This window comes from Oncorhynchus mykiss, chromosome 18 (genome assembly GCF_057628025.1).
Source record: "Oncorhynchus mykiss isolate SJ-2025 chromosome 18, ASM5762802v1, whole genome shotgun sequence".
NCBI lineage: Eukaryota > Metazoa > Chordata > Actinopteri > Salmoniformes > Salmonidae > Oncorhynchus > Oncorhynchus mykiss.
Genome location: NC_143039.1, coordinates 32,994,401 through 33,012,456, shown reverse-complemented (window position 1 = coordinate 33,012,456; position 18,056 = coordinate 32,994,401). Strand labels below are relative to the sequence as shown.

Genomic DNA, 18,056 nt, shown 5'->3' with positions numbered 1-18,056 from the left:
ATTTACTTTTACCGTTATTATTACTATTTTTTTATTTTTTTATTACCTTACAACCTACGTGTTTTGTTTTGATCTCAGGGAGAGTGAGACCAGCCGGTTTAGTGAAGCTGTGAAGAACCTGGCACACAGCAAGACTAACCCTCTGGCAGCTATTGGTGAACATCTGAGGAAGAGACTGAAGCAGGAAGAGGAGCAGGGGCCTAGCTAACCTGTTCGACTGGAGACGCCATTTGGATCTGCAGTTGAGCATCCCCACCCAGAGACAGGGATCGTGTTTGAGATCGACTACGTTGCAGTCTGCAACTGCAGACTAGCTGACTGATCTAGAAATAACCTTGCACCCTAAATAACTACTTATTATAATTGGTAGATCAGTCAGAAAATTGATGCTTTCGAACACGGCCATGACACAAGAAAACCCCTGCCTTTTTTATTTAAGGGCAACCCTGATGCCTGCATCCCTGTTCCCTGTGCCCAATCTACCAAACCTGCCAAAATCAATGAGATCTTTTGATTGAAGTGGTTTTGGTCATTGTGCACTATACCAGTAAAACATCAGAGGACTTACAGGTTGTCTGAGTAACGGCGATGTTTACGACACCTAATTAGATCATGCCCCCAGTTCTGGAGAAGTTGAAAATGAATAGTTACTTTTGTGAATGAGGAAAAATAAACTGATGTTGTAAATGTTGAGATTAGATCTGTCATCAAAATGACTCCTTTCAATTTTTGTACAGTATCTCTTCCACATTTCTTTTAGGCGATATTAAAAATGCAGTACGGTACATTAAAACTTGCCTTTCATTTTGTATAACACTATGTATGTGTCACGTCGTTGTGATATTGATGAATATGAATTTAGATCAGATTGGAAGTCATGTTCTGAATTCATTATATTCAAACTGCGATCTGTAATCCCAAGGCCTGAGGCTCAGAACAGCAGCATATCCATGGAAACCAACCTGTCATAAGTAGCAACGGCGGTGTGCTACGCAGGTCCAGAAATAGAAAGGAAACATCTTCAGCCTAGAACTGATGATAAACATGGACGTAGATGGACACTTCAGACTGTTAGAGCCGCAGAGGTTACATCCCAAATGGCCCTCTATTCACCATTGCGCTACTTTGGGCCCAGGTCAAAAAGAATAGTGCATTATAGTGAATGGGATGCCATTTGGGATACAGACAGAGGCTACGGAGAAGATTAAGAGGGAACGAAGAAAGAGATCAGAGATGGGTGGGGGGGTGGGGGCCTAGAGGTTCATTGCCCATTCAGGCACCAATCTGATTACGTTTGAGAGAAGAAGAAATAGCCAATTAGTAGAAGGTATGTTTATTGCTGGCACAGGCCATTAGCATCCATTAGTAATGCATGATATGATTGGATGAATATATGAATATCTATAGACAATAGTGCTGGGTGAGTCCTAATCAGAGTTGTGTAACCGATACATGCTTAGTACTCTGCATGTAACAGGGACATTCTGTCCTTCATATCAACACAGGTTGAAGACTGATAGCCAGTGGACCTACAGTAGATTGATCCTGTGGTCCTCTGGAGCTCAGTTGGTAGTGCATGGCACTTGCAATGCCGGGAAAGTGGGTTTGGTTCCCGAGACCCACCCGTATGTAAAATGTATGCACGCATGACTCTGTCTCTGGATAAAAGCGTCTGATAAATAGCCTCTATCATTATGATCTGTTGATGGAGGGAGTAGGTCTAGGTTACTCCATTATGAATCATGTCAGCCTCTATGGCGTTCAATGAAGCATTAATGCAGTTTATAGTGCAAATATCAGTCCACTATTACCCCCCGGTTACAGGCTAATGTTTTAATCATTACAGTGCAGGCAATTGCACTACCATTCAGCACCACCTATCCATCCTGTTTTAATTTCAAATACTGGGCATGACCTTGTAACAAGAAGCAAAGCTGTTCAGTTCCCCACTGCCTATTTCAAAACGATACATGGAATTTTTGCTCTGTACATGTCAGTAGGGTTACACTAGTCTCTTGTAACAGAGGTTCTCGGTGTAAGGTTAGGGTTACTCTGACAGCCTTGTGAGTGATTGCTCTAGTCTTCCGTCCAGTATAGGGGCTTTAAATGAGCAGTGCTTCCACTGGTACTCTGGGTAGCAGGCTGTTGTTACTGTGATGGCCAATGTCAGTGGGAGAGCATAGTGTGTGATATGTTTTTCAACTAAACTGCAAATAATGATCTGTTGCTCTCCACTCTACATGAGTGATGTGTTGTCTTGTCTATTCATTTTCGTGAACACATATCCTTGGGTGGTTTGTAGATGTTTTTCTAGAACCGGGGACGTTTTAATGTCTGTCTGTTGTATATTCTGTCTGTTTTGTCTGTATCCGTTCCTCAAGCCCAGCTGCCCTATTTCTCATACATGACCCAGACTGTAGTTTTATTGTGCATCTGCAGTACCATCCATGACTGTTTTATTAGGCTCATGTGCTACACAATCATCTGCTAGTAACCTACTCATTAATGAGGAAATTGTGCTTTATTGAATACAGCACTATGCAGATTTACTCCATCAGCGATAAAGAAACTGCAGTATTCCCATATCCCCATGTCTTTAGTGGATCTGATGGTTAACTAACTAGAAGTGACTGTTAGCCTCAAATGCTCTGTTGTCGACTGCAGTCTTCAGGACATTGGGGAGTGACTCACCATACACCAGAGTGCAGCTATTATGTGATTCATACAGGAAGCCAGCGGTGTTGTGTGTGTGTGTGGTTTGAACACATTTTCCTTGCTCATCAGTGTTTTGGCTGGCTGGCTCCTGTGGAACGTCTTCAGGGCTGTTTGCAGACATGACTAGTCGCTAAGTCGTTCTCCCTCCAGGCAGGTGAGGTGAGTCAGTGAATCTTAGACACACACACACTTATTCTGTAGTCTTTATTTATCTGCCCTTTATTTAGTGATTTAATGTAAATATTGAAACATGCAAATCGGCCTACTGCTTTTCGTAACAGGATTCACCGAGTACATTCACTGTTCAGTGCAGTGAAGACCTGTCTATAATGAATGACATAGCAGAGCTAGAAAAGTATCACATTTAAGGTATATTGTGATTGCCTGATCATGTCACGTTTGTTGTATAGAGGAGACCAAGGTGCAGCATGGTAAGCGTACATCTTCTTTAATGAAAGAGAGAACACTGAACAAACTATACAAAACAACAAAATGAACCGTGAAGCTAATATGAAAAGTGCAGAACAAGCAACTAAACATAGAATAAGAACCCACAAACTACCCAAGGAATATGGCTACCTATGGTCCCCAATCAGAGACAACGATAAACAGCTGCCTCTGATTGAGAACCAATCTAGGCAACCATAGACATAAACACCTAGACTACTAAAACCCCTAGACATACAAAAACCCCTAGACAATACAAAAACTAAACAAACCACCCTCGTCACACCCTGACCTAACCAAAATAATAAAGAAAACAAAGATAACTAGGGTCAGGGCGTGACAGATGAATTCTATGCGAAGGAGATGTTTTGCTTGATGTAAATGGTGCTCACACCAGATACTGACTGGTTTTCTGATCCATGCCCCTACTTTTTTTTTTTTTTAAAGATAAAAAGTTTGGGGTCACTTAGAAATGCCCTATTTTTCCATGAAAACATACATGAAACGAGTTGCAAAATTAATAGGAAATATAGTAAAGATGTTGACAAGTTTATAAATAAAGATGTTTCATTGAAATAATAGTGTCCTTCAAACTTAGCTTTCATCAAAGAATCCTACATTTGCAGCCTTGCAGACCTCTGGCATTCTAGTTGTCAATTTGTTGAGGTAATCTGAAGAGATTTCACTCCATGCGTCCTGAAGCACCACCCACAAGTTGGATTGGCTTGATATGCACTCACGTACCATAAGGTCAAGCTGCTCCCACAACAGCTCAATAGGGTTGAGATCCGGTGACTGTGCTGGCCACTCCATTATAGACAGAATACCAGCTGAATGCTTCTTCCCTAAATAGTTCTGCATAGTTTGGAGCTGTGCTTTGGGTCATTGTCCTGTTGTAGGAGGAAATTGTCTCCAATTAAGCGCCGTCCACACGGCGTTGCAAAATGGAGTGATAGACCTTCTTCAAGATCCCTTTTTCCCCTGTTCAAATCTCCCACTTTACCACCACCACAGCACCCCCAGACCTTCACATTGCCTCCACCATGCTTGACAAATGGCATCAAGCCCTCTTCCAGCATCTTTTCCTTTTTTCTGCATCTCAAGAATGTTCTTCTTTGTGATCCGAACACCTCAAACTTAGATTTGTCTATCCATAACACTTTTTTCCAAACTTCCTCTGTCCAGTGTCTGTGTTCTTTTGCCCATCTTAATCTTTTCTTTTAATTGGCCAGTCTAAGATATGGCTTTTTCTTTACAACTCTGCCTAGAAGGCCAGGATTCCGGAGTCGCCTCTTCACAGTTGATGTTGAGACTGGTGTTTTGCTGGTACTTTTTAATGAAGCTGCCAGTTGAGGACTTGTGAGGCATCTGTTTCTCAGACTAGACACTCTACTTGTCCTCTTGCTCAGTTGTGCACCAGGGCCTCCTACTCCTCTTTCTACTCTGGTAGAAATAGCTGGTTCGAGCCTCTGGTTAGAGCCAGTTTGCGCTGTTCTGTGAAGGGAGTGGTACACAAAGTTGTACGAGATCTTCAGTTTCTTGCCAATTTCTCACATTGTATAGCCTTAATTTCACAGAACAAGAATAGAATGACGATTTTCAGATGAAAGTTCTTTGTTTCTGGCCATTTTGAGCCTGTAATCGAACCCACAAATGCTGATGCTCCAGATACTCAACTAGTCTAAAGAAGGCCAGTTTTATTGCTTCTTTAAACAGGACAACAGTTTTCAGCTGTGCTAACATAATTGCAAAGGGTTTTCTAATGATCAATTAGCCTTTTAAAATGATAGACTTGGATTAGCTAACACAACGTGCCATTGGAACACAGGAGTGATGGTTGCTGATAATGGGCCTCTGTACGCCTATGTAGATATTCCATTAAAAAAATCTGCTGTTTCCAGCTACAATAGTCATTTACAACATTAACAATGTATACACTGTATTTCTGATTAATTTGATTATATTTTAATGGACAAAAAAATTAGTTTTCTTTCAAAAACAAGGACATTTCTAAGTGATCCTAAACTTTCCAATGATAGTGTATCTGTGTCCAACAGATGCATATCTGTATTCCCAGTCAAGTGAAATCCATAGATAAGATACATTTTTTTCAATTGACTGATTTCCTTTATATAAACTGTAACTCTGTAAAGTCTTTCAAATTGATACCTTCGTATTTTTGTTCAGTATACAATCATTTATGCCTGATCTCTTCAAAGATAGTCAATTATTATAAAGAAGTGTAGTGTTTCACTTAAATTAAACTGAAATCAATTGAATGACAAAAACTCTGTTTTATTCAGTGTCACTGTTTAGGAGACTATTGCTTCACAGTACTAAATGTTCCATTCATTGAGTGGATGACAGATACAGTATTTGGGAGATTAGGAGGAGGGAAGGGAATTTTGCCATTTTGCGCATGTGCCTACATGATTGAGAGGATGCCTCACTTAAGAATGATGTTGAACCGTAATTAAGATTAACACAGCCATGGCAATGGAATAAATATTTGTGCCTTGGAAGTTCTTGACATTGAAGGACTTCATACAAAAATTCAGGACGTTGACTATTAACTATTTAACAGTCTGTTACCACTTTTTTTCCAGCCAGGGAATAATGGTCCCTATTAATGAAGCATTCATAAACCCTTTATAACCTTTTATGAGGCTCTGGGCTAATTGGCTCTGATAAACCATAGCATGCCTCAGAATATACATAGGTAATTGTCTATGCTCTTATGAATGATTTATATATGATGACTTTGCTGATAAATTATTTGCGAAACATGTATGTATAGTGCATAAAGCCTTTATCAATGATCTATACAGACATTTAATATCAGAATAATTTAAATAGTTACACGTTTGAAAACAGTCAGTGATGAGGATGATTGTGTCCAATCGCCGTGCGCAATTCACTTGTCAAAGTTCACCAATCTTGTCCAATTTATTCGTATCCACCTCTTTTCTCCTATCCAATCGGGACACGCATCGTCTGACTTGTGTCCAATAAGGAAGCAACAGCATCGCTCCAACATTTCCTTATCCAATGAAGTCGGTGCTTCTCTTAATTTTTATTTCTGGCTGCGTAGATTTTTTTTTTGCCTGCCAAGTTTCGTTGCGGTCCATCACCATTGTTGTGCTCAGTGGTATTCAGTGTAAGCGCGCCTGGACACACATCACCCGTCAAGTGTCTAGTGAGCGGGTTTTGACAGAGGACGAGGGTCTGTAGATTGAGCAAGCTGTGTGAGGAACAATTCCTTTCTGGTTGCCCCAGAAACTGTAAGTACCGGCGTCTTATATGATGTATTGCATACGAGATCAGTCATGTTTTATTATATTATCCTACGTAGGCTATAGTTTACCGTCTACATGTCTGTTCAAATAGCCATTCTGGTGAATTGCAGTAGCCTAGGCTACACGCTTTGTTTATATTAATGTCCTTTAATAAATTGCATAACCCCCCCCCCCCCCCCCAAAAAAAAAAAAAACGTGTGTATTTTGGATTTCACATCGCATGCAGTGTTAATTAAGGTAGTTATTCCCATCACGACAGAGATGGCATCCCCTAGCATCACCATGGTGATCATTATGCCTATATTCCAAATAAAATAACTGATATTAGGCCTATTAGAAACTTTCAGTCAAATCTCTGTAATCATGGGATGGTTTAATTTGATTTGAAAGGAACCTTGCTACACCTCTTCACCACATAACAGTTCTCTGATACCAGAAGAGGTCACAATTATTAGGCTAAATGGCAATTGCGTTTTGTAGTTTGACTTTCCATAAGGGCAGGTGTGGACAAGGGCATACAAGTTGACATGTTCCTAAATAGGCCACAGTGCTGTATACATCCACGACTAGGACGCTATGGCAATACACCAAATAGGTGCAGTGAAATATGTTGTTTTACAGGTCAGCCATAGTAGTATGGCACCCCTGGAGCATATTATGTTTATGTGCCTTGCTCAAGGGCACACCGGCAGATGTTTCACCTTGTAGCAATGGGAATTCAAACCAGCAACCTTTCTGTTACTGGCCCAACACTCTAACTGCTAGGCTACAAGCCGCCCTGTAGCCTGAAAGTGATTGCTGTCCTTTAGAAAGAATCACCAAACATATGTCAAATGTGTTATTACTAATGTAGACTATAGCATGTATAACTCTGCTGAATGCCTCTTCTCTTTGGTCCAGGAGTTTTTGTTGTTGATTCAAACACTTTTCTTGTCTGTTATTTAAATGTTTTTTCGATTTCATTCCCTATTAAGTTCAATGTTTAGTACATTGAAATGAATCTATTACACTTTCTCCAATTTTCTTTCCTCAAAAACATGATTGGCTCGTCTTGGGTCGGGTTTAAAGTAGGAAATGAAGACATTACATACGGTAAATAGTTTCACAGCGCCACACTCCAAACAAAGCACCAGTGGACAAAAATGGTATGTGTTCTCAATCAGTCAACCTATTGGCCTTTTGATGGTTAGTGGTTAATGCCTAGGGCTCCAAACATCCTCAATTGACTTATTTGGTGTTTCAATGTGTTACCAAGGTCAGTGCTCTATGCAAACTTTGTGCGTTTATAAACCTGGTTTGAATCTCTGGTTGTTGTTGTGTAGACTAGTTAGATAGCTTTTATTCTTGCTTTTGTTAAATTGCGTCTTTGATTCTTTATCGTTTCAGTAATGAGATGTATCTTTGTTTGTTTTACGTCCATAGACCTTTTATAAAGTTTTCACTTTGAGCGAAAATATGATCTTTTGATGAATAGTACTGGGATCACAGATCACCGGAAACAATGCCATCAAATATGTTTGTGATAAACAATATTTAAAAAAAATAATTGTTTAAATTCTTTAATTTATTAATCTTGGTTTATTGTAGATTGAAGTTGTATTTCATTTTATATTTTTTATTTTAATAGGGAGTAATGCTGAGACCAAGGTCTCTTTTACAGATGAGCCCTCTATACACATCAAAATACACATCAATATACAATATACACATCAATATACACTATACACATCAATATACATTATACACATCAATATACACTATACACATCAATATACACTATACACATCAATATACACTATACACATCAATATACACATCAATGCACGAAAAGCAAAACACAAATCATAGAAAACAAACAAATTCTTCATTAAAAAGGCCCACAATCAGCCTTTTGAATTACACTAGAGGCACAAATTCATAACAATTTTGAGAGACTTGGAGATTTGAACGTTTGATAAAAAAAAAAAAATATATATATATATATATATATATTTATATATATATATATATATATATATATATATATATATATATTAGAGAATATAGACTTGTAGTTGTAGTTTGAAAACATGTTTTGAAAAGTGCTCAAGCTCTCCATCGATAGGCACAGACATGGTCAGCTAAAAGTCCACCACCTACATTCGAGAGGCCTTTTCTATGATTCTATAAGCCCCTTCAAAGCAGACTAGTGGCAACAAATGAGTGATTTTAGAGGAGAAGGATGCTTTGGACAAGTAGGGATTAGGGGAGGGGAGAGTGTAGTCAGAACTAGAGGTTATGGATTTGAGGGGAACTTGTTGTGAAGCCTCTCCATCAGTTAATGTGTCTCTCTGAACTTTAACCTCCATAGTAAGCCATTTCTAGTCCTCATCATTATTATGAGACTATCCCCAATATGGGGACCTGCTACTGTGCTGTATAAACTGTTTTATGGAGAAGAAATTATTATTCACGTTGCTGGACAATTGTGCGATTGTTAGGGAGACAACGATACATTTGTCATGTATGGTGTTATTTGTTGACGCCCCGATAATGCAGAACACATGTAGGTATTTACAGCTTATAGACCCCGGCTTTTATACAGTAAATTCATTAAGTCTCCATTAGTGCTGGGAATACCCAGGGACCTCACGATACGATATTATCACGATATTCACAGTATGTGCCGATAAGATATGTATCGCAACTCTCACGATTCTACGTGTTGTAATTTGATTGCGATTTGATGCTCCAAACATATTGCTCACCATAAGTCTGCTGCAGTGGGACAAGAGAGAGAGCCACGAGAAAATGTGTTTTGATCAGTCATGGAAATAAAAGTCCTGAAAACAAATGGGCTCTCTATTTTGAAAGAAGAAGGGGAACAAGCTACGCTGGAGTTTTGGTGCAGGTGCAGCAAACTAGCGCAAAAAAAATGACATTAAGGTATTGTCAAAATGATAAGATACATCATCAAAAAGAATATCCCGATATGTAACTGTATCGATCCCCCCCCCACATCACTAGTCCCCATTAACTGATTATAATGCACTGCAGCATTTGTAATTCTCTGGGCGTAATGTAGATTTCCTCTTTATGTCCTGGCATGATCTCCTCTCATGTCAAATGGATAAAGGCTGTGTTGTGTGCCGGAGAAAAAACACAACTACTGGTCAAACGGCTGAAGCATTGCGTGAGCACATGGAGTGATAACAGGGTGTGTTTTTCATGCGGTCCTTGGGACCATTTTGCTGAAGTCATTGATGTATTTGTAGCTGTCGAGAGTGAGGCGACTTGGGGCTTTTTTATTTAGGCAAGTCAGCTCATTGTAACCTTTCAACAGTCTTGCTGATTTGAGGGTGAGGCCAGGCATGGCAGACACACGTTAATGGACGGACACGCACGCGCGCATACACACACACACACACACACACACACACACACACACACACACACACACACAGCAGCGAGCAGTAAAATGTGATGAAGAAAAGCTGTGTTGTTTTCCACCCTGTCACTCGTTGTGACATTTAAATGGCAGGAAATGATTTGTGAGAACAGAACAGTGAATCCTTTGTAATTACTGATAAGAGCTGGGGTTTTGTGCGAAGGAAAATACTTGGATCAATTTTTTTTTTTTGGGGGGGGGGGGGGGGATCTAGGCCAAGGGCTACGACTATGAATTTCAATGTGGTCATGTTTCTCAGCATCAGGCCACAGTGTTGTAGGCTTCTTCCAATCATTTCTCATTGTGTTTTGGAGGGATTTAAGGCAACATTCACTCTTTCATTATTGTACACTGTTAATAATTTAATATTTCATACTACTAGAATCAAGGTGACTTGTTTTCTCTCCATTTGATTGTAATTGGGGATTTGAGTGTGTGGGTGGGTGTGAGTTAGTGTTGGTGACAACAACAGATCTGTTGTAAAGGAATCAATTTAAGCCTCATGAAGATTAGTGTCGCTTGTTAGCATATTAGCCTGTCTGCCTTGTTTTACAGTCGTAATATTGTACAAATAGAGTTGCTTATCTGCAGGGCTGTACTGTGCGGTTCTACAGCATGGCTCACTGCCTCTTTCTATAGCGAATCAAATGTGCCTCCCTCCATTATACCGTCTTGCCAATTCAATTTAAGGGCTTTATTGGCATGGCAAGCAAATGTCTACATTGCCAAAGCAAGTGAAATAGATAATAAAACATTTACTGTAAACATTACACTTACAAATGTTCCAAAAGAATAAAGACGTTTCAAATGTCATATTATGTGTATATATACAGTTTGTAATGCAAATAGTTAAAGTACAAAAGGCTCTTCACTTGAGAGCCAGGTCTGCCTTCGGCAGCCTTTCTCAATAGCAAGGCTATGCTCGCTGAGTCTGTACATAGTCAAAGATTTCCTTAATTTTGGGTCAGTCACAGTGGTCAGGTATTCTGCCACAGTGTACTCTCTGTTTAGGGCCAAATAGCATTCTAGTTTGCTCTGTTTTTTTTTGTAAATTCTTTCCAATTTGTCAAGTAATTTTATTTTTGTTTTCTCATGATTTGGTTGGGTCTAAATGTGTTGCTGTCCTGGGGCTTTGTGGGGTCTATTTGTGTTTGTGAACAGAGCCCCAGGACCAGCTTGCTCAGGGGGCTCTTCTCCAGGTTAATTTCTCCATCTATCTACCCCTCTCTCTCTCTACTCCCCCTCTCCTCCTCTCTCTCTAGCTATCTATCCCCCCTCTCTCTCTCCTCCCCTCTCTCTCTCCTCCTCTGTCTGTCTCTCTCTACTCCCCCTCTCCTCCTCTCTCTCTAGCTATCTATCCCCCTCTCCCTCCCTCTATCTCTCTCTCTCTCTAGCTAGCTATGTAGGGGCAGCAGGTAGCCTAGTGGTTAGAGTGTTGGGCCAGTAACACAAAATGTTGCTGGATCAAATCCCTGAGCTGATAAGGTAAAACATATTTAGTTCTGCTCCTGAACAAGGTAGTTAACCCACTGGTCCCCAGTAGGTCGTCATTGTAAATAAGAATTTGTTCTATCCTAAATCTATCCTCTCTCTCTCTCTATCTCTATCCTCCAAGCTCTCTCTCTTTATCTATCCTCCTCTCCTTTTTCTCCAATAAACACCATCACTTGCCACTGCAAAGAGAGAATGCCATCACTTCACTTATTAAACGTGATAGTGGCCACTTTGTTCTATTGCTATCTGTGGAATATCTATGATCGTATATGGCTGCCATGTTAACAGGTTATGAGAGGAAGTTACACCAACATTGATGGGTAAACGAATGGCAAATAAGATTTATTTGACAGATGCCCATTGTGTGACATTTTAGTAGGGTTTTTCTAAAATGACCAACTGGCTAGTCTAACAATGTATCATCAGTGCTGTGGACGGTGGACTAGACAGAGCTTGAGACGGGGTGATCATATAACCCTCTCAGGACAGGAGCAGTGTAGACCTCCCAACCTCTTGCCCTTCACCAGAAAGTTTCTCCCCATTGCAGCAAAGAAAAGAGAGGTGCTTTTATCCCTTCCCAGCCCTTGGACTCTCAGCCTTGTCATCAACATAACACAGCCTCTCACTCTTATCCCTCCCTGAGCTTCTGTCCAGTGTCCTCTCTCACCTTTCTAGTTTAACTCAAGTCCCTCTTCACATACATGTAGGCCTAGCTAGGGGTTCTAGCTACGGGTACTAGCTACGGGTACTAGCTACTGGTACTAGCTACGGGTACTAGCTATAGGTACTAGCTACGGGTACTGGCTACGGGTACTGGCTACGGGTACTGGCTACGAGTACTGGCTACGGGCACTAGCTACGGGTACTAGCTACGGGTACTAGCTACGGGTACTAGCTACGGGTACTGGCTACGGGTACTAGCTACGGGTACTGGCTACGGGTACTAGCTACGGGTACTAGCTACGGGTACTAGCTACGGGTACTGGCTATGGGTACTAGCTACAGGTACTAGCTATGGGTACTAGCTACGGGTGCTCAATGGGCAAAATGTTTCAAATCAAATGTTATTGGTCACGCACATATTTAGCAGATATTATTGCTGGTGTAGTGAAATGCTTTTTTTTTTTTTCATACCGTCTAGATTACTGAAAGGCAAAATTAAACCAATATGCAAATATGCCTGTTTGTAATATTCAGTTTATATTCCAAACAAACTGCTTCGCTATTCCGGTACCCTTGACTTCATTAACTTGCTAATAGGGAGCGAGGGCTCTTCTCTATTTGAGGCAATCACACAGAGGAATGACGCAGGCGCAGAGCTACGGAATGACTGACTGACTGACTGACGGCTGAGTTGATCCTGTAATTCTCTGCCAGGCTACACAGCCCGTGGGTCATTTTAAAAAGAATTTGAATTTCAAGTAACCTTGAAAATATTCTACCGGAAATGACTGAAAAACACTTCGATCCACAAGGGCGATTTGATCATTATGTGAGTGATCATTATGTGAGTGATCGTTATGTGAGTGATCATTATGTGAGTGATCGTTATGTGAGTGATCGTTATGTGAGTGATCGTTATGTGAGTGATCGTTATGTGAGTGATCATTGTGAGTGATCATTATGTGAGTGATGATTATGTGAGTGATGATTATGTGAGTGATCGTTATGTGAGTGATCGTTATGCGAGTGATCGTTATGCGAGTGATCGTTATGTGAGTGATGATTATGTGAGTGATCATTATGTGAGTGATCGTTATGTGAGTGATCGTTATGCGAGTGATCATTATGTGAGTGATGATTATGTGAGTGATCGTTATGCGAGTGATCGTTATGTGAGTGATCGTTATGTGAGTGATCATTATGCGAGTGATCATTATGTGAGTGATGATTATGTGAGTGATCGTTATGTGAGTGATCGTTATGCGAGTGATCGTTATGCGAGTGATCGTTATGCGAGTGATCGTTATGCGAGTGATCGTTATGTGAGTGATCGTTATGTGAGTGATCATTATGTGAGTGATGATTATGTGAGTGATCGTTATGCGAGTGATCGTTATGTGAGTGATCATTGTGAGTGATCATTATGTGAGTGATGATTATGTGAGTGATGATTATGTGAGTGATCGTTATGTGAGTGATCGTTATGCGAGTGCTCGTTATGTGAGTGCCTGGTGAGAAAAGTTGAATAATAGAAGTCACTGTGTAGTACGTTGTTGTCCACTGTTCTCCTCTTGGTTGAGGACTGGAGTTACTGCCGCCAGTCACCAGCTCGCTTGGGTTTCGGAGGCCTCTCTCCGAAGACCGGCTGTGGTCCCACTCTTCCCTCCCGTTCTCTCTCTCTCTCTCTCTCTCTCTCTCTCTCTCCATTCCGCCTTCATCTCTCTCCAACACTCGAATCAACCCGGGGAACAAAGGACACTGGTTCATTACTAGACTCCTAAATGTTATCCCTGCCTGCTGGAGATGCTTGGCCCAGAGCCAAGAAACCACAGGATGCCTTTAATGCTGTTTCAATAGACAGGATCCCCCTGTACCTCTCATTTGACCACCGCGGTTATTACCAAACCAGCACCTGCTACAGACAACAAGTACGTCAGTACGTCGTCACAGTCGTTTAGTGGGCGAACATAGGCTCGACGTTATTCCTTTCACGCCGTTGTCGTTTTTGTCTTGGGGGGGGGGGGGACTAATATGTTCCGTTTCGATATCATGCATGCATAATTTAACCCCTTTTATATAATGAGACAAGCAAATGAGTGTCCTGCGTCACCTCTTCCCTCCTCCCCACCTGTAACATAGAGCCGGTGCTGCTCACTTCCTGTCTGTCCCCCTGTGTTATTGTTCTAACACAGGGGTCGTGCCCGCATCTGTAATATGGTGCTGTGGTCCGTTAATGATTCATAACCGGTCTCTTTAATAGAGATAGTGAACAAGCCGGAAGACTGTGTGTGTGTGTGTGTGTGTGTGTGAGTGCGGGGAACAGGCCAGGAGACACGGTGCTCTTAAAACAGATCCTCCACACACCGCTCAGATCAACACGGTGTAATTCCCTAGCATCTCAGCAGGTGTTCCTCACACTGTCTGTGTATGTGCGTGCATGCCATTGGGTTTGTTTGTGATGGAAGTGGGAATAAGAACAAACAATGGAATACATGCATGTGCAAATTCCTGCTATCTGTATACTGTATATCATATGTGGTGTAAAGCCGTTAATAAATTATCCTCAGTATGGTCTCCCTATAATTCAGTCTCAGCATTCTGGTCTGGCCTCTCTCTCTTTTTCTATTTCTCTCTCCCTTCCTCTCTCTCTCCTGTCTCCATCCCTATCCTCTCTCTCTCTCTCTCTCTCTTTCTCTCTCTCTTTCTCTCTCCCTTCCTCTCTCTCTCTCTCTCTCTCTCTCTCTCTCTCTCTCTCTCTCTCTCCCTTCCTCTCTCTCCCTTCCTCTCTCTCCTGTCTCTCTCTCTCTCTCTCTTTCTCTCTCTACCTCTCCGTAGAGCTGACTGAGAAGATTAAGTATTATAGGCTAGCCCAGCCGGATCCTCTGTGACACGGGGAGAGCGATGGCCTCCTGTTCTGTACAGATCCCTCACAGCTGCCCCTGCACTTGTAGCCATTCAGCCTCAATGAATTATATATTATGTTGGGCTGGTATTAATAAGGCCTTTGAGTCTGTGGCAGGCAGCTTGTCTGGCCCCCCTGTTTCAAACAGACAGTGTATGGTATCAGAGGACATGTTGGTTGATGTATCCCAATTACAGGGAGATGAATGGCTGATAAGACACCACTGTCTACACTCTTTGAAAAAAGGGTTCCAAAAGGGTTCTTCGGCTGTCCCCGTAGGAGAACCATTTTTGGTTCCAGGGAGAACCCTTTTTGGTTCCAGGTAGAACCCTTTTGGGTTCCACGTAGAACCCTCCGTTCAAAGGGTCCAACATGGAACCAAAAGAGTTCTTCAAAATGGTTCTCCTATGAGGTCAGCCGAAGAACCCTTTTAGGTTCCAGATAGCACCTTTTGTTCTAAGAGTGAACCTCTGAGACTGGTTCCGCTTGAGGTTTCTTCCTTCTAGGGAGTTCTTCCTTGCCTGCCGCTGTGCTAGTGCAGGGCTACATCCACATTGCTCAAATAGAGAGCGGTGCAGAGATGTAGGTCACTGTGACCAGGACTGTACCGTGGGACTGGTGCAGTGTCGTCACCGCTGCAGGTCAGGTGCAGTGCAGTGCAGAGCCAGGTCAGGTTGAGTGCTCAGCTGGCGGTGCCGTTTCCTGGGAGGGAATCAGCCAGGATACCCCATACCTCCACCATATATCCACAGAGGGTGAATGACTGACACAGTAGCACTACCCGAAAAGTTAGGCAACACCCTCTCATTTGGCAACCGACGCAGTAGATATAATAAACAACAATCAACGTTTGGGCAGCGAAGCTGCCGTCATCAGGGTTTCGTCACGGTCACATTACCAGACAGATGTGTCTCTGATTGGGCTTGCTGCTCAACAAGGTAGAACATCGGTCTTTTGTTTGCCGCTAGTCTGACCCGTCAGTGCTGTACCGGTGCCGGGCATCACGTCGGCAAAGAGAGTAGTAGACCCACTGGACTTGGTGATTGTGTGTCTGTCTTTGTGGTTGCTGTTATGTCCATCAAATCCTAATCTTGTCCTGGAAGCCAGTTCCACTGCTTTTTTCCCATTCTTCCCCTCTAATCGGGGACTCATTTAGACCTGGGACACCAGGTTCAGTGCAATTTCATTATCAGGTAGAACAGAAAACCGCTTTTATTTGCCTTAAAAGGGGCCGCGTTGTCTTTTGAGGCAGGCGAGAATAAGCTACGAGGGTAGCATCATGTCTGATTCTCTGTAAAAACGGTCGTGGTTTCTTGAATCAAACAGCACAACAATATTTTCAGTCACTTCCTTGTCTGAAGGACAAGTGGATAAACAGGTTCATGTCAAGCCCTCCATGTTTTTTTTATTTTCTTCAAAAGTCTCATGGAATGTAGGCCTACATTGAACACCACACATTGGCTGCTACTGTAGACTGAATGATAGATTAGCTATTTCCAAGTTATGGGAAGATTTGGGATTTTCTCCATTGTTTTTGATGGTAGGCCACTCTGGTAGGCCTACATTAGGATCAGATAGCCACAGTAGCCAACTTGGCCACTGTCAAAACTGTGACTTAAAAGCGGGTATAGCCTCAGTGTTCACAGTAAGCACACACTGAATTTGCACAGAATTTTCACAACGTTCAAGTTTGAGCTCAGTAGACCTGAAATATGCTCAGTGCCGAAGAAATTTAGAGGGAACATTGACATGAGAGTGTCAATCCTGTCTAAAGTGGTTATTTTAGTCCCACTCTACAGACCTGCACTCTCCCTAGTCCCTCCCTTGAGGGGGATGTGAAGTGGCCAGCAGAGTTATCAGAGTATTAGCCTGGCACTATTCTCTCATTACCATGCCCTACTTTACCAATCTGTATTAAAACCCTCTTTGACAAACTGAGCTGAGTGAGCCTGGCCACCATGCTTAAGGGCATTACAGGCGACGGAGGTTCTACCCAGCAACCCCATTGTTCTCTGAGTTCTCATACAGATGTAGGATCTTAATTTGATTTCTCTTTTGTTGCTGATAATTTTCCTGCAGCAGGAAATGCAAACTTGCCCTAACGAAAAATGTTATCAACCCCTACAATAAATGTCAATTTGCTATAATTCACATAATAATTCACATTTCCTGTTTCTGCAGAATTAGTTTCCTGCTGTAGCAAACTGGCTCAAATTAAGATCCTACATTTGTATAGGTCAGAGGCTCTAGTTTAGCTGGCTACTAACGCCGTTAACTTAACATTGCTGTGTTGCTCTTTTACAGGGATGAACTGAACTGGCAGAACAGTGAGTAAACTGATTGATGACCCTTGACCCTGATCTACTTCCTGCTTCTCTTCTCCAATATACTGTGAGTAGCTAAGATATCATCTGTGGCTTTATGAAGGCTTTTCAGACCATATAAATCGAATTCATAACCGACAGTTATTTTCTCTGGTTCAGACTGTGAGAGTAAGATACTGTAGCAGTAAGAGAACGGTGGTTGCTTGGAGCTGCTTAGTTCTAGGTAAATGTCTGTGGCAAATGCATACATTTCAGAATGGAGTTCTGTAATTCCATTGTAATTCAACACTCATTGAATAATTGTTGAGGATCTGTTGAATGAGATCGCTTTCCTGTGATGAAGTGAAGAAATCCCTGCTTTTTGGTTTATGAGAATGTGCCGTCACACAGGGGTTACTTTGGTGATGGATTATTTAGACAAATCCGTTGTTGTCTTTGCCCCCTTAGACATGGCACATTTGGAAGAGTCTAAATACCCTGTTTCTCAGTGTTTACACCTCTTAGTAAATCTTCGTGGGTGGCTCTGTACCCTCCTATAGCCATTTATCTGGTACCACTGTGGTTCAGTACCAGGCTGAAGGCACCACGAGGGCCCCCCCACGTGACCAGGGTTCCTCTACTTAGACACAGGGTCCTTGAGGGCTACCAGTGGCCAGAGCAGCCTCGTATCTTCGTGGGTGGCTCTGTACCCTCCTATAGCCATTTATCTGGTACCACTGTGGTTCAGTACCAGGCTGAAGGCACCACGAGGGCCCCCCCACGTGACCAGGGTTCCTCTACTTAGACAC

At 42.0% G+C, this 18,056-nt stretch overlaps 2 protein-coding genes across 5 annotated transcripts in view; both read left to right on the top strand.

The window, feature by feature from the left end:
- The window catches only part of LOC110495906 (ribosome biogenesis protein SLX9 homolog), a 28,710-nt gene extending 27,917 nt beyond the window's left edge, over positions 1-793 (top strand). For both annotated transcript variants that reach the window (XM_021571423.3, XM_090208232.1), the window contains one exon: positions 79-793. In XM_021571423.3, coding sequence (XP_021427098.1) covers positions 79-208 — 130 coding nt within the window. In that variant the 3' untranslated portion in view covers positions 209-793. The remainder of the gene's footprint in view (positions 1-78) is intronic.
- A 5,354-nt stretch (positions 794-6,147) lies between these two features.
- The window catches only part of LOC110495905 (double-stranded RNA-specific editase 1), a 59,697-nt gene continuing 47,788 nt past the window's right edge, over positions 6,148-18,056 (top strand). Inside the window, exons 1-2 of one of the 3 annotated variants that reach the window (XM_090208229.1) lie at positions 6,148-6,443; positions 17,249-17,335. The gene's annotated coding sequence lies outside the window, so the exon portion shown is untranslated. The remainder of the gene's footprint in view (positions 6,444-17,248; positions 17,336-18,056) is intronic. The other 2 variants (XM_090208230.1, XM_090208231.1) reach the window with 2 other exon arrangements.